General features: G+C 39.4%; 1 protein-coding gene across 6 annotated transcripts in view; it reads right to left on the bottom strand.

The window, feature by feature from the left end:
* Window positions 1–26093, bottom strand: part of NRXN3 (neurexin 3) — a 900390-nt gene that overhangs the window by 675714 nt on the left and 198583 nt on the right. For 3 of the 6 annotated variants that reach the window (XM_062495267.1, XM_062495265.1, XM_062495266.1), the window contains 2 exons: window positions 24597–24898; window positions 17851–18012 (listed from right to left, as the gene is read on the bottom strand). In XM_062495267.1, the coding sequence (XP_062351251.1) occupies window positions 17851–18012; window positions 24597–24898 (464 nt within the window). The other 3 variants (XM_062495263.1, XM_062495268.1, XM_062495269.1) reach the window with 3 other exon arrangements.

Genomic DNA, 26093 nt, shown 5'->3' with positions numbered 1-26093 from the left:
CTTGCTTATCCAGAAGTATTAGACCCTGAAAGTCAAACCCTAAAATTAGTTTGACGCAAGAAAACAACCTCCCTTCTTGTTAATCACATTCTGCAAACTTGGCTTGCATGCTCCTGTAAGAGGTATAAGATGCACAGCCACTGCCTTCTAAAACCAAGTTTCATTTTGCCAGACTGAACATAAAATCTATGCCACTAAAGGAACGTTACCATTACATTATTACAATTGCTATTGATTATTACATGCTGCAGACAGGGAAGTAAGGAGGTAGCAAGTGGCAGATAGCAAACTGCAAGTGACAGTTTCCACTGACATGGACAAACATAAGGATCATCCTGCACCATCAAATACCAAAAATTTAGGACTGCAGGCTTATTTCAATGGATCACTTGCATTAAAAAAAAAATAATGGCAAACAGAGGAAACATACAAACAGGTATATTTTTCATTGAGGTTTCTTCTAATTTTATGAAAGAATTGTTATTAATAAAGCTTTCCAGAGAGAGACAGACTGAGGCAGCACACTGGGGAAAGTGACTTTCAGTCACTTTCTAATGTAGGCCAGAAACTTTCAGCCCTACCTCGACTGAACAACAACCACAGAGCAACTTCCAGGTATTACAAAATAGTCATGACACTTAAGGTGGTTTTATGGAAAAGAACAATAAAATAGCTAAAACTCAGATAACTTATCACTTTGACATGGATAAAATAATATATACTCAGACACATTATTTCAGTTCTGGCCATTGCTAGATTATAGATTTAGGATCAAAGACTGTAAGCAACTCTCACACAATGGGAACCGTATCTAAGTCTTCCAAGCAGTGACTATGAAAAGAGCATGCATGCCTTGGTGCATAACCAATTGAACGTGAAATGCCTTTGAAAGGCAGTTCTGAAGAAGACTAATTGTGATTATTCACTCTGAAAGTAGGAAACCATCAAGAAAGTACAGACAAAAGACACTGATTGTATATATAGTACTAGTGAAACCATTTCATAATACTGTGGCCTGTTATCTTGCCTATGCTTTAAAAATATGTTAAAAACATCAAAAAAACACAACAATATATTTTTAAAAATCAAAGAAAAAATCTTTCATCTTATACTACACTGGGTGAGCTATCCAATGAATTCTACCTATTTTACCCAAAGGTAGGTTACAAGCTGATCCAAATCTACATGCTACAGGGGATCTCCATCTGACAGAAGAGATCTGCTTTAGTTTAGGAGATAAAAGCATAATGATATAACCAAATCACATGTACTTAGGTTGGAAGTAATGTGCAATTTTTCCTAATGATCCAATGAAAAAAATTAAGTCTTAAAATCACTACAGGATGAAGTAGCGGTTTAAAAAAGTTGTATCTTGACACAAAAGTCCACCATAACACCAAGATGGCAATTGTTTGTTTAAAAGGTTCAGCTTATATAATTTATGAAGTATGAAATATTTTTCTCTGTCAGATATAAATACATGAAGAACCTAAGTGTTTGTATCACAAGAAGATGACAAAGTATTTTGCAATCCATGAGAATAAAAGAGGATGTTGATCAGCTGCCAGGAATAAATATGCTTTATTTTTAATTTCACAGACTTGGGTCACTTGCTCCAATTTCTTAAAAGAGCTGAATGAGGAGATTTATGATCCACTGGGATTTATTTTTAATCTTGGAATAACGGAAAGATAACAGAAGAATAGAAGAATGATAAAGTTGTGTGAATGTTTTAAAAAGCCAAACAGGACAAGATGTATAACAGTAACAGGTTTTAGCCTGGGGGAAACATCAACCCTGGAGGAAAAAGCACAACAGCTTCTATCTGAAGTGCTTAATAAAAGCATTAAAGGAGAGGAATACAACACTTACTGTCATTAGACCTTCCTGTGTAAAAAGAGTTTCTGTCAAATAAATATGATATAATTTGAATTACAATGGTGAAAGCACAGATGAAACATTTTTTAAGGTATTTGGCTGAACACATTGAAGCTCTACTCAAACAGCATACAAGAACAAAACACGATGCAATGATAGATAGATAGATAGATAGATAGATAGACAGACAGACAGACAGACAGATAGACAGACAGACAGTCAGTCCTCAACTGACAAGTGTCACAAAGTATTTGTCAGTGGGGTAGCATTACTGATAAGGGGCATTTCTAATGCACCATAAGAATCTATGTTTGATGCAATAGTATTATATATTGTATCAATTACCTAAAAGTAAATATAGAATGTACTGAAGCTGATGCTTGAAGGTAACACCAAGTCTGGCAGACCACTGAACAACCTTTATGACATGTCAGTCATACAGAGTTATTCATAGAGCATGGAATTCTAGGCCCTTTCGTTTCAAGCAGCTTTTAAAATATTTGAGTACTCAAATATATAAGCTTAGAAACATGGAAGATAGGCCATGAACTATAGAACTAGAAAGGGGAAGCTGCAAGGGAGCTACATCTTTGAAAACAATTCAGAAAACAACAGAGGGGAAATGTGAGCTTCCAGTAAAACTCTATGGGCAAAAGATTGGTACAGCCTCAGGACAAATTGATAAAACAAGTAATATGCAGTGATACCATATGCACTGTAACCCTAGGTATAATTCTAATGTCTATGTTTTGTTAAAAGACTCTAAACAATTGCAAAGAACATACCAAACAGCTTTAGTATGATTTGAAAACTGGAATAATACCTTAGCGTAAAATACAAGGAGCTCCACTGTTTTCAAAAGACTAATGAAGAAAAGACTTCATTACAGCAGATAAACCACCAGATTTCTGAAGCATCTTTGTTTCGGTAGAAAACTGCATCAAAATAATCCACATTTAGGGGCCATTGTCAAACAAATTCTGAACAGATTATAAAAGCCCCAATGCTTTTGTAGTAGGAGGTGGTTAACCAACACAAAAACTTAAGAAGAGGTCCAACTTATTAGGCTTAATGTGAGGGACATAGGAGAAAGTGAGGTTTTATGTTTGCTGTTTATGACCACTCTGAATCCATGTATAGGTGAGGACGAATCATCACCTTAAGGCTCAGCTAGCTGGGTATGGAGGAGGTTTTGGGCCTTAAAATTCTCTGACATTTTGAAACACTTACATGCCACAAATAACTTAATTAGGAAGAGAAAATATGACTGCAGACTCAGTTTGAGTGGCAGGCATTTATATTCTGCTGAATTAAGCAACAAATCAGCTGTTATGTTTCCTGGTTTTTATTCCTGGTCCTGCCATTTGTCTGTTGAATAACTTTGGCCAGTTTTAAACATGATTTCTTAGTTTAGAAAGTCTTTAATTAACTAAATAGTGCTAATACATGTAATTCTCCAAATAATAGTTCTTTTCAATTTAGTTGCCTTTTATTTTCATATATGTTTGCTTTTAAGTTTCCAGTACCCACAATGCAAAGAAACCAGGGTGCAAGAGAAGCCTTACTTGTCCTTAAGACATCTTTAGCAGCAGTAAACAGAACACAGAAAATGACAGTCCCATGGAGAATAACTCTGTAGAAATGTTTCCAAGTTAATACACTGAAAGGAACAATGCACTCCTGGCAGGAGAAGATGGACAAGGTGACCTGACAGATGTTTACTATTTCTAACATCTCTTATTCTCTGGAGTTTGTCCCAGTAGGGTAAACACTTATCATCTCTTTTTTACACAGCACCAGTCCACCTCTCTGAAGAAGTAAAAAAGGCTCCTTAGGTTTTAAGCCTCCTGTAAAAGACAACTCTAGACGAATTCAGTGCTCAGAAAAGGGGTCCAGTTGGGCAGTAATAAACCTTCTTAACAGTTACAGCCACAGGGAAAAAAATATAGATGATCAGTGTCTGACCATTGGTCATGGATGGAAAAATCCCCAAATCCAAGTAAAGGCTTGAAAGCCGTCTGCAGCTACCACAGCCTGTAGTGATCCAGGGAAATTTTCCTATTGGAAATCTCCCTCCAAACCTTTACTGAATTCCCAATTCCATACACAGAAAGATCAACTTTAATGAAAGACAATGCAGCTCAAAAAGCAGAGCTGTAAAACTGCTTCTAATATCCTCATTTCCGATCAATTCCATTGGGGGCCTTAATAATTACAAATGGAGAAAGAAGTCAAGCTGTTTTGCACTTCCCTGCAAACATCTGAGATTCATCTAGTCCTCCTTGTTTTTCTTTTCATTTAAACCAACTTCCTCAAATGTAGGCTGCCTACACATATGAACAGTTGTTTTCATTCAAAGGGCATCATTACACCTCATGCCAACATGGGGCACTCTACCCTTTTCTCAACCCTTGCATGTCTGTTCTTCCAGCTCTTCCTAACACATCTCACTTCCCTATCTACACATTGCTGCACAAACCTGCATGCCAAACATCACACCAAATTGATTTTCTGCTGCCTTCCCCCTCAGCTGTGTACAAGCTTTCAGGAGCATGACCTGGCTATGCAATACTTGCAATGAAGGGATTATGTGTACTACAGCCTGTGATGGGTTGTGGCACACTGTAGTTGATAGATCACAAAGCAAATGGAATATCAACTTTGAAATATTGCAAGGAGCCTATAAATGGAGTAGCTGTACCAGCAAATATTTAAACATAAAATTCTCAATATTACATTGGATCAGTATCCTATATCTGAAAACCACCTCCTCAAATACCCAAGCAAGTCTAACAGAGTATCTATGTGGCAATACCCATCCATAAAACCGTTTCACAGACTCCACTTATCTGGGGCTTGTGAGAGTCTGCATGCATAGACTTATGTCTTTGTGTTTCATATACCATCAATAATTTTTCTTCTGTGATTTTTCCAGGCACAGTAACATCCCATGGCAAGGACTTCCATTACTTTAATTGCTATCATATTTCTTTTTGATTGTTCTAAAGCTTGCCCTGCCTTTGTGTTTTGAACTTACACTTAGTACCTGTATCCAAAAAGAAACAGAAAATACACTATGATTCCCCATTCTCACATCCTTTTTCGATCAGTTCAGTTACAAAGAGCCTCAGGCTGTACTGAGATTTCCTGAACAGAAGTCTCTCTAATGACTTTTGATGATCATTGTTACCCTTGTCCCCTTTCTGAGATTAAGATGACAGGATGATAGTGTCCCATGTGGTTGTATTTAATGACATCATTATATTTTCTGTTTTGTTTTTATTCCCTCCCTAGGAATGCATAATATTAGATGTGCTTACTTGCCCAATACTGAGCACTGAGAAAATATTTTTAAATAATTATTTAATAAAACATAAGAATCACCTCGAACTCCATCACTGCATATGCATGATAGGGATTCTCTCCCCCCCAATATAAACACCTCAATTTGTGTTTACACACATTTCAATTTAATCTGCTATTTATTTGTCCAGACATTTAGCATTACTAGGTCATCCTCTGCAGTTCTGCAGACAACACTCACCCGAAAAATTGTCATGTTCTCAGTAAAGTGTATACTGTTGCTGTCCACATCCCTTTCCATTCATAATTCCACTACTGAATCTTCAGACTTCAGCATGAATCCCAAAAGTCTTTCCACTAGGGCCTTCCCATGGAAACTATTTAGTGCATTCTGTTTATTCCATTCTGATTTTTACCTTCCAACCAGTTCTTCCTCTGCGACCAGACCTTCTTTCTCTGCCATTGCTTTTTCAGCTCTTGAAGAACCCTTTTGGTGGGACACATCACTGAAAGACTTTTGAAAGATAGATTACATTTGCCACAACTCTCCTGTCCATATACTTATTGAGGCCTCAATAAAACCTCAATAAGGCAGCTCCTGGCAGTGACAGCTCAAACACAATGGCAGTACTAGTCTTAAGTCCTTGGCACCACCATCAAAGCTTGTCTGCTGCACTCCAAAGGCATGGAGTCTATGGAATGGTTTTAGGGGCGTATTGCCACAAGGCTGATCTGTTAGACTTGCCTGGGGTTTGAGGAAGCAGTTTTCAGATCTAGGCTTTTGACACAGCTCTTCACAATATCCTTCTCCCTAAATTAGAGAAATCTGGATTTCATAGATGGACTGTTCAGTGGATAAGGAATTGGTTACATGATTGCATCCAAAGGGCACGGTTAATGCCTCAATGCCCAAATTCAGATCAGTGACAAGTGGGACTGTGACTGTTCAGTACCTTCATGAATGACATAGACAGTGTCTCAAGTGCACCTTCAGCAAGTTTGGAGATGACACCAAGCTGAGTGGTGCAGTTGACACATCTTTAAGAATTGGACACCATCCAGAAGGACCTGCACAGGCTCAACAAGTGGGCTTGTGGGATCTTCATGATGTTTAACAAGGTCAGTTGAAAGCTCCAGAGCAGGTGCAGAGGAGGGCCACAAAGAGAAGCAGAGGGGCAGAGGGCAAAAGCACCTCTCCTATGAGGATAGTCTAAGAGAATTCAAATTGTTCAGCCCGAAGAAGAGAAAGCTCTGCAGAAACCGCATTGCAGCCTTTCAGTACTTAAGGAGAGCTTTTAAGAAAAATAGAGATAAACTTTCTTGCAGAGCCTGCTGCAATAGGACAAGGGCTTGCAGTTTTAAACTAGAAGAGGGTATTTAGATTAGATATAAGAAAGAAATAGTTGATAATGAGGGTAATGAGGCACTGGCACAGGCCAGTGGTGGTAAGATCCCTGTAAACATTCAAAGTCAGGCTGCATAGGGCTCAGAACAACCTGATCTCATGAAAGATGACTCTGCTCATTGCAGGGCTGTTAGATTAGATGACTTTTAAAGGTCTCTTCCAATTCAAACCATTCAATGATTCCTACCAAAAGGTGACCTCATACATAGCAAGTTTTTCCTTAAACTCCAGTTGCAAAACCAAAGAAGAAACTAGCATTTAATAGTCTTCCTCTTCTGGATGCACAGGCAAATCCAGCTTCTAGAAGAAATGTGGAAACAGCTGGAATCAAGTTTTTAAAAAACATCTGTGGTTTTCACATGGATACAAAACTTATATTAAGGGAGAGAAGTACTTTAAAAAATGCACTTGATGTACTCTGAAATATTAATGCACAACTTTAAGTGAAGTTCACAATGAGATGAAAGTTATTAACCTAATAAGTTACATGCATAATTAATTTCTCCTATGATATATGATTTGTGAAGTTCTAACAAAATGTGTCACAGAGGTTGTAAACATGAAAACTAGCCTGAAGCCAGAAGAGCTAAGCATATGCAAATTAGAGAACATATGAGAAATACACAGTAAGAAAAAAACTGAGAAGAGAGAGGAAGTGACAGCACTGCATATCTATGTGGTGTACTAGTGTCAGTTATGAATAACAGGAACTAGGCTCAGACAAGGAGGGAGAAGCAAGCTCACCAAACCAAAGGAAAAAGGAGGCATTCAGTGTTCTCACTATATTAGACGAGGCTACTTTAAGTCAAATCAGCCCTGGAACACAAATCAGGGAAATGGAGGAAAGTGCTCAGTTGACAGTTCACCTTATTAGCTGAACACTGAAGCTACCCATTCTTAAATATGAAAACACCATATACTTTTATAGAGCTTTGCTTTATAACCAATTTTAATATTGTTATTGATTGTGTAACCACTATCTGGGTAGAACAAATGAAGAGGGCATCCCCAATAACAGCTTCTACTTGAAAGAGATAACAAACACAACAGCCTTGTCCTTTAGAAGTGGCAAGTCATCACAAGGATCCTGGTTTATCAAACTCTTGAGAAAGCTCTTCCCTTTGCTATATGTGGTTTCCTTTACATCTTTGAGAAGGGTGATATGGCAACCCTTCTCCTTTGGGAGGCTACAACCAACATTCCATTTAGACAGTCACCATAAGGGGTTATATAGGGCAGCTGCAGAAATACTCACATGGTCATATCAGCAGCACTAGGAGAACAGATTTCACTTAACCATCTCACTGTTCTTCTCAAGAAACTGTGTTGTTTTGAAAGGAACCATAAAACAAGTAATAGAGTGTAAACTGATCTTCTTAGTTAATTGTCTATTTGCTGGGAAGTTGTCCTAGCATCACTGAAGTTGAAACACAGGCTTGAAACCCATGTCAGAGGTGTGAGAGAACTGGCCCCTACATAACCAGAATAACCACCTCCTCTACCCACGCAGACAGTAGCTATATTGAGCTCATATTAGGTAAAATCTCCATGCTTCCCCATTTTGCTGCGCATGCAGTAATCTTGCCAGAGACTGGGAAAAAATTTGTCATCTGACAAATTTTTGTTTCAGATTGTTCCAGTGGTTTGGCCAATCCAACCGCAAACATGAAAACAACTATTCTGCCCTCCTAGCATTTCACAGCAATGTTTTAGTCACCTCAAATGTCTTGAATTCCACAGCCAGATCTTTTCTCTGATGGAAGTCCAGAAAGCATCAGCATACTTCTCTTCACAATCTGTTCAGGGTCTGAAACCCACTAGAACACTTCACAAACAAGAAGAAACTGGGAAAGGAGCACTGGAAGGCAGCTGAAAAGCAGGATCAGAGTGGTATGGACTTGACCAGCCTTCTGAAAAAACACTGGCTTCATTTCCTGTTGCTGCTTGCTGCCTCACGTTGGCAAGTGCATGCAGAAGCAGATTGTCTGCCTACCGCCCGCCCCAATCAGGGGAGCATCTTGCCTCTGGCTGGCATCTCACTGCATTCAGCTGTAGTAAAAAAAGGGAGATCTCAAGGACAACCAATCCAGCCACGGTGTTCTGCCAAGGTTGCTGTTCTTAGCTGAGGAAATAGTCCTCTCAATTTTTCTTAGCCAGAAAGAGAGAGAGAATATACACACACCCCCACCCCCATTATCCTAAAGCCCGCAGGTGCCAGCAATCCAAATAAACGTAGAGCAATTAACAGAATTAACACAGCTTTAAATAGCTTGGCACACCAGATGCGGACTCCTAGCAGGGTTCTATAAAATGTAAAGTTATTACAGATAAAACCATTAATCATCTGTTCAGAGACTTGTTCTAGATGCAAAACCCATTTCACTTAAAATGGCTAATAATCAGAAAGAAGGGCACAGATTTAACAGGAATGATTATGCCATTCTCAAGCCCCATTTCCAAATGCCATTTTTCTTCTCTGCTACCTTTCCCAAACCTCTCTGCTCCCTCTGCTTGCTAACGCTGATACAGTAAGAATGCTTTGCAGACATCACTCACTCACAATTACCTCTCTGGGTGCTAGAAATGAGATGCCGCCTCTCAGCCTCTTCCATTTTGGACAGATCAGGTTAGTGACTCGCACACTACGCATTGCTGCTCTCCTGGATGCAGTTGTTACTGTTGTGTGTCATCAGCCCCATGCAGCTTACAGATAACTGATGCTCACCCTGATGAATTAAGTGTTGAACTGCTAGATTTGTGCTTAGAAAATATGAGCATTTGAGTTTTCCCCCTTCTAGCAATGTGAAGTCACCAGTAGACACCATATGCAATATAACAATCCTCCTGATATTCCCCTAAGACCGATTCAAATAACTCCCATTTACTACATCTGTGTAGTAAATACATAGCTACAGGAATTATGGATCGGGGCAGACCCTAATTTCACCTTTGAGCTTGATGTTACCATTTCTAACGCTTCCACTTATGGAACCATAGCTCAAAGAGCAATAAACCCTGTAAGTAGCAATTTCAGAGCTAAAATTGCATCCTTCCATGTATCTACATTAATCCCATAGATTTGCTTAGGAATCTAGATACACACACTGTTAATTCCAACTAAATGAATTCTGCCTGTACAGTTTGAAAAAGGGAGGGAGATAAAGCACAAATATTCAGTGCAGCAGGACGACATCAACAGAAGCAGACCAAAGCCAGAGAGCAGCAACGACGAAGAACTAGAACAGAGAGCAGAACAGAGTCCATACAAAACCTGCTCGTATTATATCAAGCCCACTGCCTTCTCCATGCAGTTCAAATAACAAATGCTGCCCATCAGCTTCCTGCCCACTCCTGTGCTCCTCACACTTGACAGCTGGCTCACTGCTACAGAGGAGTGGCAGACCTGGGAGGAGCTGTCCAGCCCACTCACTCAACATTCAAACTTCATCATCCTTTCCTGCCTCCCTTGTTGGCACAGCTGAGTGGCCTGGATTTTTGTGGTGGGTAACAGCAGGTCAATCTTTCCCCACTACCCACAGTACATGTGCACATTTCATAGTCACACTCCAACTTCAGGGTCTGCTGCTCCCAAAGAGGTTACACCTGTCAAGTAGCTGCAAGTGCCTGTTTTATACACATGTATGAAACAGAACAGTCTTGCAAATTATCTCATGTAATTTTATTTATACTAGCATATGGCAGTCCTGACTCTCCAAAATTACTTCCATTTGTATTTCTGTCTGACAGGGTAAGGATGGATCCTTAGCAATCTCTTTAGCGCAACATAACGAGCACCAAATAAAAATGTATCTCCTATTTCTTTTCAGTATTCATCCAAACCAAGAGTTTACTGATCTCAGTGAACCACAAAGCCAAGTAAAGTAAAAGAAGCTCATTTACTTTCAGTCCAAGATGACTATGGACTCAGCTATGTTTGTCTATCAATATATCCTGCTCAGTCTTAAATGGGTAGAGATTAGACCACATATTTTTGTAAAGGATTTTTGCTTTAATATTGAATAGTTACCAACTAACTTTATTATATGCACCAAACACAGGCTATGTTGCTCCAATCCCCATTACATTTTCTGAATTTGTTGATATAAATACAGTTCTACACGTGTAAACACTCTCATTTTCTGAACCACAGCACACCGCAGCCCCAGCAGCTCAGCAGGAGTTAGGTTCATTATGCAGGGAAGAAAAGCCTGATCCTGATGATCCTATTGCAATGTTAGCACAGATGGCCACACCACCAGGACTGAGGACATGTGGACAGCTGAGTCAGGATTCAGTGGAGTGCTCCCTCACTGTTGTGACATATCAGCCCACTGGCTACACTGCCCAGCAGTGACACCGATCTCTGCTGCTGGTTCCCTCCTTAGGCACCTGTTCCAGTGGGCAGCTGAAGAGAGTTCACCTGGGTGAGAACCCCACTTTGGTTTAGCTCCAAAGATTCTCTTTAGCTTGTGTGGTGGCAGTATATAGTTCAAACAGCCCTGCAAAACCTCTTACACGTCATGCATAGAAAGATCCAGTTTCTATGTTTGCTCATCAATGCTTGCGCTTTAGAAGGTATGCTCAATCTACATACATACTCTATTACTCAGATTTGGGTGATTAATTACTCTTGTAAAATTTCTAATAGTGCAGTAAGTTTAGGAATTCAATGCCACTGAACTGTTGATATGTGAATTATCCTTTAAATTAATCCTCAAGAAAATATGTATGCTTAGGCCAACCTAGAATGCCCACAAGATGCTGTTTCCTGACTGATAAGAGTTCCAGAGAACAAAATACTACATTGTAATAAATGTGACCTTAACAAGAATTTGCATTTTTTTAAATTTGCAAATAGAGCTATGAAAAAAAACAACCAACCAACCAAACAAACAAACAAAAAAAACCAACATGCTTTTACTTCTGGATTCATTATGGCTGTAGGATTGTGCAGCCTTCGCAATATGAATTGTATTAAAGAAATAATTTTAGGAGCCTAGAGTTTTTTTCTGTAAACAGTTGATAAAATCTCCTCCATCTTCTGTCCCAAAGCTAAAAACTCAGAACTCAGTTTCTGCCTTTGGATTTCCTATGTTTTACTAATTGAAAAATAATTCTAGTACTTCATTTTCATACTTCATTCACTACAGGTTAATTTCATGAGGCAATTTAAAATTTTTCCTGCTTAACTGGAATACTTTTCATGGACATATGAGATAATGAGTAAACTTTCCACAGTAATGAGTAATTACTCTTTCATTTTTCCATGTATCCAGAAACATTTGACGTAAGAGATTGACCAGTAGCTGAGGTTAGCTTATGTAATTTTGCAACAAACACTCATTTAATAGCATTATGACAGAAAAGCTCTTGTTATGGATGCATATAAGCCAAGGTAACCAAGTTGTTTTCTGGCCATGCATGAAGCAAGGCAATAATGCTATCAGAAACCTCCTTTTGGTAGAGAAGGCAAAGGAGAAGCTACATAATGAACAAAGGCTTTGAATAACCCCTTAGCTAAAGCAAAGGCTGCAGCTTATACAGAAATATCAAATGCAAACTAGCCCAGGACCTAGGCTTATAAACCTTACCCAAAGAGAAAACAGTATCATATTTCCCTCCCCATCTATCGGTCTACTCAGAATTCTCTCTGCATCTTGCCTTCTACTGTATTGCTCTCAATTTCCAAACACCTCTGTTCCCACCTCAAAATTAAATCTTTCCAGAAGTAAGTGTTTTTTTCTTTTCTTATGAGCTTAAGAATGTCATCAACAGCAACTCAAAATGCTGGCCTGTGTCTCTACTTTTTTATGTTGCTACAACTGTGGTACTCGAAAACCTCATGAAGGCTTTGCGTTGGATGTTCTGCAGATGCACAGAGAAAATGACTGGCATTCTTGACTCTCAAGATACACAGTGTACAGCTGCAACAGAAGACTGATCCAAAACAGCAGCAGCAATGCAATTGGAAGTTTGAGTGAGAGGCAACCAAAATCTTTATAGAGCTCTAGATAATGGAATCTCAGGAATCAGGGTCATAATCATCATCTGGTCTATTTGGAATGCTCCGGCAGAGAGCATTAATGAGAGACCAATACAAGAACAAGCAGTATTTTGAGGAGTGGAATCATATTCAACCTTTGGCTGTGCTTTGTCTGCTTCTACACACTGCCACTAGCCTCTCCCTTTCTTTTTCAAATGTTAATTCATTAAATAATACAGACAGGAAGCAGACAGGCCCAAACACAATAGGACAGCTGGAGCAACAGTATTGGATTAATATATGTGGGCAATTAGTGGCATTCATGTTGTAACTTCCACCAATGTACCTCAGTGCAATTCCCACACTGTTGATTCCTGATTCTCCTCTTATGTATTCCTGGGACTCTGTTAAATCATTATTGTGGAAGTGGTGGTGCTATCTTGGGCACCCAAAAGCTTTTGGGCTTAAGGGAGGGGCTCTTGCAACTACAACTTGCTCTGTCTGCCTTTTTTCCTGTTTTACTCTGCCTCCAATTTTATGCTGCCTTCCATCTGCACCTTTAGCCTCCTCCCAAGTGTGAGAACTGCAATCAAAAAACTCATCCCCAAACAGAAAGCACATTATCACTACACATCAAATAGTCCTGAAAAAGACCTGGCTTGCAGATACCATCTGAGATTTACATACAGCAACTGGGCACACTCATGAACCATTTTGAAATCTGGCTCCTAGAAGTTAAATTGCAGACAGAAATGATCTAAGCTTTCACATCTTTCTCCCATCACAGCCAGATGGTGCCTGACCCCTGTAATAATTTCTGCCATATTCCACCCATATGCAAGCCTCACTGCTTCCATCAAGCTGTTAGTACCAATCAACATTTTTCAGAATTGAGATTTGAATAAGCATCAATAGAAAAATGTGAAGATTTTATAAATTCTCCCATGAATATCCATTCTATAGGGACCACCTTAGGCTCTTCTAAAGCACCTCCATCTGTACCATTTTAATCCTGCTCCAAGTAAATCAAATCTGAACGGCTGGCTCCCTAACCCCAGGAAATACTCTGATTCTCTTCCCTAGCAACTGGATATTGAATTACCATTTTCCCCTCTTTGCTCACACAGCTAAATTCCTACCCTGCCACTTTTCATCTCCATCCTTGATTACTAAAAACTCCTCCCTGAAGCCCCTGTGATTACATACAAAACACAGCTGTTTCTTGTTACCTTTCTTGTCCTACCCTCTCTGGCCATAGAAGTGCCATTAAATCCACTAATGGATCCTTTTCCCTTTCCACCTTCAGTCAGTACTTCTCCCTTTTTAACCATCACTATTTGTTAAAGCACTGTCACACCTTCCCTGACACCCATTAAAATTATTTCTGCTCAATTGTCCCAAGATGTGTTCCTGTATCTTCTCCTATCCCATCTCTACATCTGGTTCCATCCATGACAGGAAATACACCAGCTTCCCCCCAGATTTCCTCTAGAATGATTCATCTTAAGAATGAAGGTCCAAAACAGCCTTGGATTCTATGCGAGTACAATGCAATTTCTATATTTCATGTCTGTGTACTACCCTATTTGCATATCTAGTATGACTATTTTCCAGTCCTGTTGCCTCATTAGAGTGTCAGGTATACTGCAAGACTGCCAGGATGGCTATGGAGAAATGCAAAAAAACATGGCTCACCACACATAGGGAAATCTTTAATTCCAATGAAAATAGAGGAAAAAATCCCAACCTGAACTACACATTAAATACTTGTATTTATGATGTAGGTATATTGCTGCTATAAGCTTAGTGGAACCTGTTCAGTCAAAACCTGCAACCCCAAAGGAAAGAAGAGACATGAGGATCTATTTATCTATTCACATGGTGAAAGGAAGTACCATTCAGTCAGAAATTGTCTGACCTAAAGAAAACATTGTCTAGATAATTAGGTATTTAGATTAATTTTAGGAATTGTTATACAGATACTACAGCAGAGGAGCCCTGAGAGTCTTAGTTCCTTGTCAGGAACACATTCTTAGACACTCCAATTCCTTCTAGCCAAGGCTTACACTCTGCTTACATGAAGTATCTACCCTGCCAGAGCTGCCCTTCCTTCTCCCACCAGCCCTAGCTGAGTGGAGAAGTCCTCTCCTGCTACCAAGGGGCCAGAGATAGTCACTAGGCACTCTGGCCCCTGCCACTTCAGCACCTGTGTGTCAACTCAGAGAAAGTGGGAAGCCAATGAGCCACTCAAGGAGCCCTCTTAGCCCAACATGAGCAAATTTCTTGGTGTACTCTCATACTGATTCAGTCTATATGAAATACAAGAGCTTACAGGGGAAAGGCTGAAAGTTTCACCTCAGAGTCTGCAGAAATCCCTTTACATTCCTAGGAAAGTGACACATCCCTAGAGGCAGTCTTGAATGAATGCAGAGACCATTCTGCTTTAAAACCTTCAAGAGATCAGTACAGGGCTTGGCAGAAATGTTCTCTACCATTACAAACAGTGTAATCCAATCAGGAGTGTGCTGTGTCTCTGGTAACAGGCAATTACACAGCCAGGACTTCACTATGAAAGAAGAGTTTTGCTCTGCTAGAAAGCATAAACTGAAAGGAACACTATTTGCTATTAATCTACCCTACCCCTTCATCTAACTTTCTTAGATTACTTTTGTTAAAAATCCAAGCTCCTCCAGTACTGGCTAATGAGACTGAGCATCATTCTTGGCCACGGAGGAAAAAAATGTAAGCTTAAAACATAAGCTATAGGGACTGATTTATGAAATATGTTGACAAGCTGCACAGAGACAAGTAAAGTTCCCTGTAGCTGGTTCTGGAACCAGACACATTATAAGAACACAAGCACTGCACTAATCTGGTTCTGCCTCCTGTAGGATCAAAGCTGGCTGAAAGCATTACAGGACCACTACTCTAAGTGGGTTGCTTTTAAGAAAACTATAGCTCTAGAGCAGTCATCAAGTCAAGACATCTGCTCGTACACATCTCCTGTCATTGCCAAGTCAAGTGAAGATTACAAAGCACATTCTGATTATCTGTTTTCTTCCTCTCATTCATAAGTGGTTGCTTGGGTTTTTCTTCTTACAGAACATTATGAGCCTGGGATGATTATGCTGGCAGCTCTTAGCACATTGTGCAAGCTAACAGAATACAAATTATTATATAAATAATAAAGCTGCTGAAGATTTTCTTGTCACTGCTTTCTTTGCTCCATTGGCTTGACTTAGAGCACACATAAAAATGGCCTCTGCTAAGTGTTATGTTTATAGCATCCATAAATAAAATTAAGATCCTGATTTAAAGAGACACTAAGAAGCTGTATCTCCTCATGATTTCAATCAAACTGGGATGCTCAGTGCCTAGGAAAATCTGGCCCAAGGCTCTGTAGATGTAACCAAAAGGATTTTATCTCTGTATGGCAGTTTGTATTCAAAGTAGCAAAGTTTCATTTCCTATATAAGATGCTCACACGCTCATCTCTAGCATATGTACATCCCTTTAATCCAGAGGTCAGGCAGGAGAGCAGTTTCAGACCCTCACAACTCTTCCTCACATCAGAGGCCTGGCACATAACATACAAACCCTGACACCACAAGTCATCAGCAGGATGATGACTTGTCAAGGCAATTGCAGCCACAGAACAACATTTAGGTCAGCATTGCTGCTTCCATGACTCCTATATAAACTTTTTATAACACTTCTTGGAGACATCAATACCTGTTAATCACAGTGATAATCACAAATTGCATTAGAAGAGAGAAGAAAGAAGACAAAGACTACTGCAAGCCAGCATCAAAACTAAACTGCACCAAGTTTGGTATTTGGAAAGAACTCATCTTTTAACTGTTTTGTTTTGTTGTTGTTTTTTTTTTTTTCCAAGAATCATTTATCTGGTTCCTGCTGCTATCCAGGCAGTCTGATCTCTATTGGCCATGTGTGAATTTTCTTAATACTGTGGATTAACTATGTGGCAAGTGCACCCAGCCAGAGGAAGACAACACAGTTTTCAGAACCAGCCCTTACCGACCAATGCAGCCACTCCTCAAGTGCACAGACTTAGCAGCCCAGTATAAGGCCTGAAAGATCATAGTTACCTGTCTCAAATACTCTTAAGGCCACGGAACAACTTTGCCATGAGATGAGTACAGAATGGAGTGACAGGATAGTGCTAACTTCTAGGCAGAGGTGAGACATGGTCAGCACATCCTGGGTAATGCATCCAGACAAAATTTCTCACTGTGGCAAACTTCGTGAAGAAGCAACTTCTACACATATTAGTGGTCAAACAAAGATCACCCCACGTTGCATACAAATGGCATCTATTACCACTGAGGGACCTCCTCCCCCCACCTCCTAATTCCTTCCCCAAATACGCCTCCATGGATACCAGGAACTTTGACTGGAAATTAAGCCACCATGACCAGGGAACTTGAGATGAGATAGAGGTGATTCTATTGAGTGACCTCAGGCCGTCCACTCCTGAGAAGCCCAGGGTGAAGGAGGATAAATGGGATGCAACTGGATGCATAGGTGGTGACTATCTTCTCTCTTTTCTATTTCTTTCTATCTCTCTACCTCACATTTTATTGTTCAATCAAACCCATACTATTGACTTCTGCATATGGTTTTGTTTGCACTTTAATTCAGGGAGAAGCATCTCTCATTAACCATACCTTAACACACGGTACACTTCATGTCCACATGCCACATGGTTGCCACACCTCCCTTACACCCGCATCTGGCATTCTCCTTGCAACATTTACACTTTTTATGCTACCTTCAACTTCCATTTTTCTGTTTTATTCTATTCCTGTATCTTCCTGGAAAATTCAGATCTAATTATACTCCCAGGTGAAATCCAGGACCTTAAAAAGTACTCTAAATAAGTGTCTGATTATGATTTTTTTCACCTCAAAATGCAACTTGTAATCAAAGGCCATTGGTCTTTTTTCTAATGGCTATTGCCTAAGTGCCTAGAAGAAAGTAATGCTTTCTTATGAAGGGCTAACAGCTTAGGGAAGACACCTCTCCTACTACCATGAGCATTTACTCTGTAATTCAAGCACTAGAAGTATGATTCTGCCCTGAAGTTCATAAGTTTTCTAGCCTTCTGACCAGTTGAATGACAAGTTTATCTTTACAGAGCTGTTGCAGTTATCAGTATAAAATTAGGCATCAGGGAATGAATTGTTTGTGTAAGGCAGGAAAGAGTGATGACTTCAACAAATCAAAAGCACAGAGACAAGAATTAATTTTAAATAGTTACCTCTTTGAGACAGCCCATGAAGTTATTGCTTACTGGAGACCCAGGTAAATCAGCAGTACTGGGGCTCCCTCCCACGTAAAAGAAGTCATCTGAGCCCAGCATGGTGTAGTCCTCCTGTGTGTAGCCCGTGGTGGTAAGGATGCCATCCACAGAGATTGTCACCTGTTTGAGGGACACAAGGGACAAAGAAAATCCCAGCAATGACCTTACAATCCTGAACAGAACCACTTACATCCCCTATAATTTTATGCCAGTTTTATTAAGGATTTTGTTGAGATTTGGTATGCCTTTTTTTTTTTTTTTTTTTTTTTTTTTTTTTACTTAAGTCAAGCTCTATTTTCTGGTCTGATTTTCCCAGAGAGAAATGCTTCAGCATCTGCTTCTCCCATTTCTGGTGCATCAGCAGTCTCAGGCTCATCCAGTAGCCTATCCATCCAGATGCTTTCTGTCTATTCAGGCCAGAAAATATAACTGTCCTTGAAAGACATTTCTTGTATTAGTTGATTTTATGATTAATTAGAATTTATTTTAATGATTAAAGTTAGTTATGGTTGTTAGTAAAAAAAACAAAACGCTAATGAAGACGAGGTTGGTATTTTTTATTTTTTTAAGTTTCTTTTGCTCACGGCACACTGATGATCATGCATTCAGGGATAGAGGGAGAGGAAACTCACTTTCAATACATTATGGATGTGCATGCCATGTACCTGGATAGACACACACCCACCACCCAGCACCAACAAACAAGAAAAACAACAAAAAAAAAGGGGGAAAAAAAGAAAATATAAGAAAAAAATTACAAACTAACCCATAACCAAAATACAAGCAGAAAATAAATCAAAATAAATTAAAATAAATCAACCACACACCAACAAATGTGATAGAAGTGGATATGAGAAAGAAAGAGATACAAAGCGTGCACACACTGCACTTTGACATGTCATGCCAATATATGTGAGGTCCAGAAAGATGACAGGAAAAAAGAAAAATAGAGAGAAGAAAAGGGTAGAGAAAACCATCTCATACTCACATGCAATCAAAAATAAAAATACCAAACAAATTCCATAATAACAAAAAAACTCAAAACTAAACAGAAATGTCCCCAAAATCTCTAACCACAAACACATGGAGGGTGAAGGGTGACAGAAGGAAAGGGTGGGAGAGGAGGAAGTGAATTTTATGTGTTTTGCTTAGATGTTGTTAGTGGTTGCAAGGGAAGATGGAGGAAAATAGATCGAGGCCAGGAGGAGACGGGCGAGTCACCAGACGTGGACATGCCATGCAGAGTGTGTACTGAAACAAACAACCGGCTGAGCTCCTGTTGGCCACGCAAGTAGAGGTCAGAGAGAGAGAGAGAGAAAGTGAGAGACAGAGCAAGAGGGAGAAGGAGAGAAAGCAGAGGGAGGGAAGTGGGGGAAAATCAGGAGAAAGAGGAAAACTCTGGCCAGTTTGCCTGTAATAGCCATTGTCACAACAAAAGGGTGAGAGAAAAAGAGAGCCTTCACCACCACGGACTAGAGGTCCTGCAATGGTTCTGATGTAGAAACCTTCAGAGTTGCAAAAAAAAAAAAAAAAAACAAAGCCAAGAAAAAAGCCAAACGAAAACAAAAGCAAAAGAAAGAAATCTAAACTCAAAAACAAGGGACAAAAACCCCCAACAATTTATCACCAGAAAGGAAAAGAATAACTAAAGACAGAGGTGAAGAAAACAGTGAAAGAAATGTCCAAACCCCAGTTCCAGAAGAGCTGTGTTAGTTGCTTTTGATGCTCATTTTTCTATTCAAAAAGAAGAAAGGAGGGGAGAAAAAAAAAGAAAAAGGAAGGGGGAAAACAACATGTTTTCAATGAAATTAGAATAAAATTAAAGGAAGCAGTAAGTATAAAGGAGGGGAGGAATAGAGCAGGTAGGGGGAGGAAAAGGCAGGTAACACACGGCAAACCCAAAAAAAGAGACAATAAGAATGATATCTACCAGACAATGTAGTTTGTTTACCATAGCGTGTCCAATGCCTGAGTGCTTTGCGGAAAAGGGGGAAGAAAGGAAATTAAAAAATCGTGAACAGAACGATTGTTAATTAAAATAACTAAAAGCAAAGATGAGTCGTTAGGGTGTTAGTACATTAGTTGGTTAGTAAAAATGACACATTGCATGAATGATCTAGTGTTAGTTTTTCAAAAAAAGGCGTGGGGCACCTGAGACACACAAAGTGAGAAAGAGGACAATATGACCAGGACTCTATGGGGAACCATGCCATCTAGACTGTAAAGAAACAGGGGGCTGCCTACTCTTCCCACGCTGTTATTAGTCATTTACTTCAACCCTCATTCAACCAACATTACCCAGACCTGAAGCAAAGTTAAAACAGTATAATACTTACTCTTTGAATGCTCATCAAGGTGTTTCCCTCAAACAAGAACCTTATTCTCAGAGATACACACAGAGTACACAGTTTACCCCTTTAGCACAAACCCAACCATGACTCCCTTCTTCCACCCACCACCACGCCAACTCCTCTTCCAAGCTTCACTACCCTCAAGTGTTGCAGAATATCACAACAAGGCCAGTATTTCCTTCGGCTGGAGGATACAGATGAAGATGAGTCCAAGACTCTGAGCCTTCCTTCCAAATTTCCCAGTCTGCAGGTTTCTTTACAGCAGCTGAGTTTGTGACTTCCAGAAGTACATAACAGTGCCTGTTTGCCTGTAGCTTACTTCTGTCATCCAAGATAATAGGAATTGAACCTCTCCTACTGTTGGGAGAAATGTGTCAAGAAATTGTGTTGAAAGAATTGTGTCGCTTGTGTCCAGACTGAAGACAAAAGATTGACAAGATTTAGTATCCCTCCTGTTTCACTGCATCTCTATTACAAAGGAGCTAGGAGAATTTGGTTTGGTTTAGTAGAACTTTTTTAACCTGTCCCAAGGCATACAGATGCCAACTGTCAGAACCTACACTTTGCTTCTAGTTTTCATTTTAGCAGTTAAGGAACTAAAGATCTTCTTTGTGGATTTTGCATTGTGACTAGCTTCAGTGTTAATAGGGAAAGGCAGCTTGTGGAGGCTCCAAGTCCCTGTTCCAGTGTGATTGAAGTTGGCAAGAATTATCCTAAATTACACAAGCAAGATCTACGCTGCCTCATGGAAAAACCATCTGCTTGCAGGCTTCAGAGTTCTTCACTGACTAGGGAAATAGTTTTTGAAAACTTTGTGGCACTGAGCATGAAGTCCCAAGGTTATCTGCCAATGGGAATGAATAATAATAATACTCTGTACTTGGAAATTACGAGAACAAACGCCTGAACTCTTCACCAAGGAAGTCTTACAGCAAATTGTCGTGTTAGTAAATTTATTTCTACAAACAAGGGAGTTGAAGCATGGGGCAGGGAGAAGAGCATGATAGAAACAAGGAGGAGTGTCAGCAGCAGACCTGAAAACAGACACAGGAAGTCTGACCTTCAGTCTCCTCTGCTCCTTTCCCCCACCAAACCACACTGTTCCAAATATGCTCTGAAAGCCCCAGTAAAATTCAGCCATGATCCTACTGCTAAGTAAAGGTTTCTCACAAGGCAGACAGAGGGCTTAGTTTTAACTGAAATAATAAGATAAATAAACAAGGAGATTTACTTTGACATTAACAATCACTACTCAAGGGAATCTGTGGATTCACTTGGTTTGTCTCTAAGGAGATTAACTGCTGTGATAGTCATTTGATCTTTAAAAATGCAGCCATTAGTACTCTCCCAGCTTAGCTACAAAACATTTAACAATTCCAAAAAGTACCGGGCAAAAGTCCAACTATTTAAAGTTCCACTCTAATTCTAGAAACAGCCAAAAAATTATGCAAATCCTCCTCCCCTTTCTCTTAGCCCCCCAAAAAATCAGAGGAAAAGATTAGATGGCATCCTGAAGCTGCTGATAGACCATTTAGCTGGAATTGCTAGATTTAGATAATATTCTTGGAATTTCTAAATTATTGTTTTTAAAGTTCATTTTAAAGAAAAATATATCTACCTCCAGTGCAATGTTTTCAACTAATTACAAGGAGGCAACTGATTTTCTTCAACATTCAGAGGCAATTTATTTTGTTGGGGTTTTATGTTTGGTTTTGGAATGAGTTTTTTTAAGGAAACATGAACACAGCTGGAAACAAGACTGCCTAGTGAACTATGCTATACTGCAATGTTACAGGTGAATTTATGTCAGGAAAGACACAAAACCAATAATCTACATACAAAATTATTTAGGTTTTACAAAATTATATTGGATGACAAATTTTAGTACTATCTTGACTGCTCTGTCTCAAGGACTTATCAATTCCAATATCTGGGCAGCTTTAGGTTCTCAGTCAATGTCTTAATTTTGAGATAGATCAAAAGCTAAAATGCAAGTATCCAGGGGAAAGATGACTTAAAAAAAGTCCAGCCTTACTAATATTTATTGGCTGAACTGTATTCTGTCGTGTCTAACTATAGAACTGGATGTCAAATCACCACTGCTAATTAAATGTAATTTTATTTGAAGACAGGCCTTCCTTTGCAAAGAGCCCATCCATCTCATTAAAATATCCTCTCTCTTGCCCAGTCAAATTGGACCCTGTAAGAATTCAGGGTCACTTAGAAACATTCATAGTGAATAGATCAGGAGGCTTAAAAATTTACGGTGCTGCTTAATTGGCAAGGGACTACCTACTTTCTAATAATTGCCAAAGTACTGCCCTGGTCTCATCAAATATGAGAAGGCATAGATAGATACCCATTTTCTTGCTCCACTTCTGTGGACCAATTAAAAAAATCACTAGCTAAAATATTAAGAAAAGAATGTGACAGCTTCCCATCCACGGTTTCATTTGTGACCCTTAACTTTCTCCTTCTTCAAGATCCAAACCAATCCTGGCATGAAGCAAGGATTAACTTTGCTTCTGGCACATTTGCCCACTGAAATTGATTTCAAATGAAAAATAAAAAGTATTATTAACTAAAATGGCCAATGAGCTCTACTGAGATATTCAAGAACCAGCTGTTCTGAAACTACCTAATAAAAAAACAAAACAAAACAAAAAACACCACAAAAAAACAACCATATCAAATAAAGCTGTATATTCCAACCTTTCAAGACTGACAAACCTAGACCAGTTGGTACATCTCCCTCTACTGTACTGATGGGGAAGGATAAACAAAATAGGATCATTAAGACCCATCCACTGCATAAGAACTAAAATTTTCATCTGCATATAAACTATTGAAAACAGATTGATTATTTCCATAGGTAAGAATTCTGTAGTCTCATGAAAACTTGTTGACAGATATTTTTTTTTTAGACCCAGACATTCTAAGCATGTAAAAATACAGGGATTTACATGGGAAAGACAAATATAAAATCTTCAGCCCCAAACCCAAATATTGAAAAGAAAGACATTAATTCCTGATAACAAAAAAATTATCCACTGACCTCCACTAATAGAGACTTTTTCTGATTCCTGGCATTGGTTATCCTGTACTCACAGACACATTTGCTCTTAGCTAGTGCAAAATGTTACCATAAATTACATTGAATAAATTTATATACCACCATGAAAGGTTGTGTTAATATTGACATTACTGAGAAAATAAACAGGCCACACTGTACTCACAAATTGATTTTAACTGAATTTTAAATCTTAGTTTACAAGCCATTTCTGCTCCTATACCAATCAGCTAGACATTAGATAAACTTCGTTTACCATGTAGTGGATGGGCCTTAGTGACTTGATATATTTACAAGCTTTCAGAGTAAAGTTAGTTAATTTTATGTTATCTATTTACATCTGAGTTTATATTTTATGAGAAAGGCTATGACATTTTAAGACTAGCCTCCTACCAAATACATCACCTGATATAGCTGTCTGCTAGGAAAAGCAGCATGTAGATGTGCAAAATTACAGTGGTAAAATCAGAAAAACCTTTCCAAACTGGAATTGTAGGGTGCTGGATTGATCTGAGTTTGCTTGGGGGTTTTTTGATCCTTCCACTTTTCCAGTCCTCACAGCAAACAGAAGAGTCTCAAGGCAGAGACAAGAAATGAAGTAGAATCTCATTATAGAAAGAAGAGGAAAAAAATCAAAAAGAAGAAAAGAAGAACAGAGAATCAAGAAGATTCAGAGAGACTCCAGCCAATTAATTCCAAAGCTATAAAGTTAAAATAATTACACACATACCCACCAGCCTGCACACCTGCACACTCATATGCACACACAAAAGAAAAGGACAAGAAAAACAAAAGACTTTGAGAATTAAAATTGTAACATCATGGCAATGGTTAAACCAATTAACAAAACTGAAAGAAAAAGGAGAGGTGTAAAGCGTTGGCTGTTGGCAGTAGGTATTATTCCCCCAGTAATTAAATGCAACAAGAATATTACTGATAAGATTGAATCATAATTAAGGAAATAATAAAATTTAAAAGGAAGAACAGAAAAAGAAAAAAGGAAAAGGGAGATGAAAGTAAAGTTATGTCACAAGTTTTTGTTATTAAATCAAACTGGGAAAAAAATAGAAAATTAATAAAGTGGAAATGAAGATATTGCAGAAGGGATAAATTCCCATCAACTAATGTTTTTTTCACTGTCCTTTAGGCACCAAGATCCAGAATAGATGGAGAAATTAGCAACAGCACTGAGCTTCCCCATTTCTCTATTACTCTTTCCCTTCTGCCAACCCAAATAAAACGTAACAAAATTTTCCCCAGTGCTTTCTCCCCTTCACCATTACCTGCCGCAGGTTGCGTGTCACCTTAACGTCGTGCCATGCGTTGTCATTGAACTTGCCATTGACCGGCTCCACAATGGCCTCAAAGGCCCCAGATCCCAGGTTAATGACCAAGGAGACAGCACCATCTTTCAGGGCCAGGTTGACGTAGTCAGCTGACTTGCCAGTGTGCAGAATGAGCCCGTTGCGTTGCCACGTCTTGAAGGAGAGCGTGATCTCGTCGCTGCTGCTCTGGATGGGGTTCTGCGACAGGTCATAGCAAAGGTATTCAGAGCCACGGAAAGTGGCCATGTTCTCATCTCGTGCTGGAAAGGAAGGGAAATGAACTATTCAGCAGTCAGCCAAGAAGAGATTTAAGGTTGCCATGAAATTGAAGCATCTCATGGCCCTGTCAACTGTAGAGCTAAATATCAAGGCATGCTAGTAACTGCAGAGCTCCTTTTGTAATATGGCTACCAAGAGAATTGACTGCAGGGTTGTCGGTAGCGATGAATTTCAGTGCTGTGTTTTTAGTTTCACTGCAGCACTGTCTCCATAGGGACCATTCAACAGTATGCAGTGGAGTCTAGGAAAAGCACATTTAAGGACTGTTATAAGACATTTCACATCCTTTTTAGGAAAAAGATGGAAAGTTCTACTATTCACAACACAGCCACCACATAGGTGTCAATCAAAAAAAAAGCCCAACGTTTCACCAAGGTCAGTATTTAGATTCAGCACTACTGCCATCTGAACTTATCTTAATCTATCCAACAGGAAATATAAGAGAGACACCAGAATATAATCCTAACAGAGCTGCCCCTTTCTTTCAACTGAATGAGGAGAGTGATAGGAAGGCTTGGAGGAGGGCTGGCTAGTGCCAGCTGGAAGGAAATGGTACTTGCAATGGAGTTTGCATAGATCCCACCCCCCACTCCATATTGCAGCACCTTCCTGACTCCCAGCTGTGAAAGCAAGGCTTAGCAGTAGACAGTAAAGCAGTCCAGCTATCCTTGCTTACAAATTTGCTTAAAGCAAATGCTGGTTCTATTTCCATTGGCATTAATAGCACTTTTCTGCTTCATTTTGTTCCATTTAGCAATCCTAGTAAAGATTAGCCAGAATTTATTAGTACAAGACTGAAGGGAAAATACTTGTTGTCATAACCATTCTTGGAAAATAACTACATGGCAAAATCTGTGACAAAACAGCACAATATTGCAACTGTACATACAGCATTCTCAAGTGAAAGGTCTGCTTTAAGTGGAGACTCTTGCAGAAGCAATTTGTGTTTGTACTTCAGTAAGTGAGCCATGTGTCCAGATACTCCTGCAAGCAAACAGCCACCCAAATTACTCCATGTAGCATCACACAATGGGAGCCAACGGGTTCAAAAGCAGCTTTTCAGAAGAAGACCTGTGGTCCCAGTGGACAAGCTGAGCCAAGTCAGCAGTGCCTGCCCTTGCAGCAAAGGCCAGCTGCATCCTTGGCTGTATTAGCAAGAATGCAGTCAGCCAGCCA

The sequence above is a fragment of the Cinclus cinclus genome, chromosome 6 (assembly GCF_963662255.1).
Source record: "Cinclus cinclus chromosome 6, bCinCin1.1, whole genome shotgun sequence".
Taxonomy (NCBI): domain Eukaryota; kingdom Metazoa; phylum Chordata; class Aves; order Passeriformes; family Cinclidae; genus Cinclus; species Cinclus cinclus.
Note: the sequence above shows the minus strand (reverse complement) of the source record. Positions and strands in the feature narration are given on the sequence as shown.